This window comes from Propithecus coquereli, unplaced genomic scaffold (genome assembly GCF_000956105.1).
Source record: "Propithecus coquereli isolate 6110/MARCELLA unplaced genomic scaffold, Pcoq_1.0 Scaffold9, whole genome shotgun sequence".
In the NCBI taxonomy this organism is placed as follows: Eukaryota; Metazoa; Chordata; class Mammalia; order Primates; family Indriidae; genus Propithecus; species Propithecus coquereli.
In genome coordinates this window covers 10975464-10977000 of record NW_012155284.1, presented here as the reverse complement: position 1 = coordinate 10977000, position 1537 = coordinate 10975464, and the positions used below count along the sequence as shown (strand labels likewise).

At 37.3% G+C, this 1537-nt stretch overlaps 1 protein-coding gene across 1 annotated transcript in view; it reads left to right on the top strand.

Annotated features, from left to right (window-relative positions):
• Positions 1 to 1537, top strand: part of RAD17 (RAD17 homolog (S. pombe)) — a 50152-nt gene that overhangs the window by 26361 nt on the left and 22254 nt on the right. The window contains exons 6-7 of the mRNA XM_012664495.1: positions 950 to 1035; positions 1149 to 1295. Of these exons, the coding sequence (XP_012519949.1) occupies positions 950 to 1035; positions 1149 to 1295 (233 nt within the window). The remainder of the gene's footprint in view (positions 1 to 949; positions 1036 to 1148; positions 1296 to 1537) is intronic.

The window sequence follows — 1537 nt, the reverse complement described above, 5'->3', positions numbered from 1 at the left end:
CCTTTTCTTTTCCTCTCCAACATTCATTTATACTTTCTTGCATTAGGGAATAGGGTTCCTATTCTCTCATGTAAAGAGCAGCATCTTTCTACATAATGAATAAAAGAGTAAAGACCTCTGTGTTGAGATGAGAATCAAAGGAAGGAAGCAACCAAACCTGGAAAAGGTGATATGGGAGTGCTTTGAGAAATAGAGTTTTTTGTTTTTTGGGGTTTTTTGGTTTGTTTTTGTTTCGTGATAGGATCTCACTCTGTTGCCTGGGCTAGAGTACAATGGCATCGTCACAGCTCACTGCAACCTCAAATTCTGGGACTCAAGCAATCCTCCTGCCTCAGCCTCCCAAGTAGCTGGGACTACAGGTGCATACCACCACACCAGGCTAATTTTTCTATTTTTTGTAGAGAAGATCTTGCTATGTTGCCCAGGCTGGTGTCAAACTCCTAGCCTCAAGTGATCCTCCTACCTCAGCTTCTCAAGGTGTGAGCTACCTTGCCCAGCTGAGAAATGTCTTTTAAGTCTAGAAAAGCCATAATCCAGGCATTAGAATTCTAAATTTAGTTTTTGTTAATATTGATAAAATAGATGACTCACATAACCTTCCAGTTATTTTTTGTTTGTTTGTTTTTGAGGCAGGGTCTTGCTCTGTTGCTCGGGCCAGAGTGCAGTGGCGTCAGCATAGCTCACCACACCCTCAAACTCCTGGGTTCAATTAATCCTCCTGCCTCAGCCTCCCGAGTAGCTGGAGCTACATGTGCATGCCACCACGCTGGGCTAATTTTCATATTTTTTGTGGAGATGAGGTCTCACCCTTGCTCAGGCTTTTTTTTTTTTAACAGCTTGTTTAGTATTTTGGCATTAAGCGTCTAAAGTGTTGAATATCTTCAAATGAGAAGTGTTATATAATTATAAAGATGGTATTATCTTTAATAATTCCAGAAATTTTTTATAGGAGCATCTTTAACAGAATTAGACTCACCTCAGTTGCCTTCTCATTTATCAGAATATGAACGGGATACTTTACTTGTTCAACCTGAGGTAAGGCCTTTCATGACACTTAGTACTGGTTACAATGGATATATTATTTGTATGCATATATATCTGACTACTGCATTTTTACCGAATTTATGTACATATGCTTCTTTTTGTAGGAAGTAGTAGAAATGTCTCACGTGCCAGGAGAGTTATTTAATTTATATCTTCACCAAAACTACATAGATTTCTTCATGGACATAGATGATCTTGTGAGAGCCAGTGAATTTCTGAGTTTTGCAGATATCCTCAGTGGTGACTGGAACGTAAGACCATTTGACTTAAATGTTTTCGTTTATGAGTATTTCTTCAGAATTAAGTAAAGAAAGTTTACTGTTATCCGTAATCATTTGAGATTATTTTATGTGACTATTCTTCATAACTATGCTAAAGTTAAGCCATCCGACTCGGTATTTGTAATGATGCTTCAGTAGCTAATCTGATTTTTCTGTTGATAATGTAGCACTAATTTTTTCCAAAACTATTTTCTGATTTTAAAATTAATATA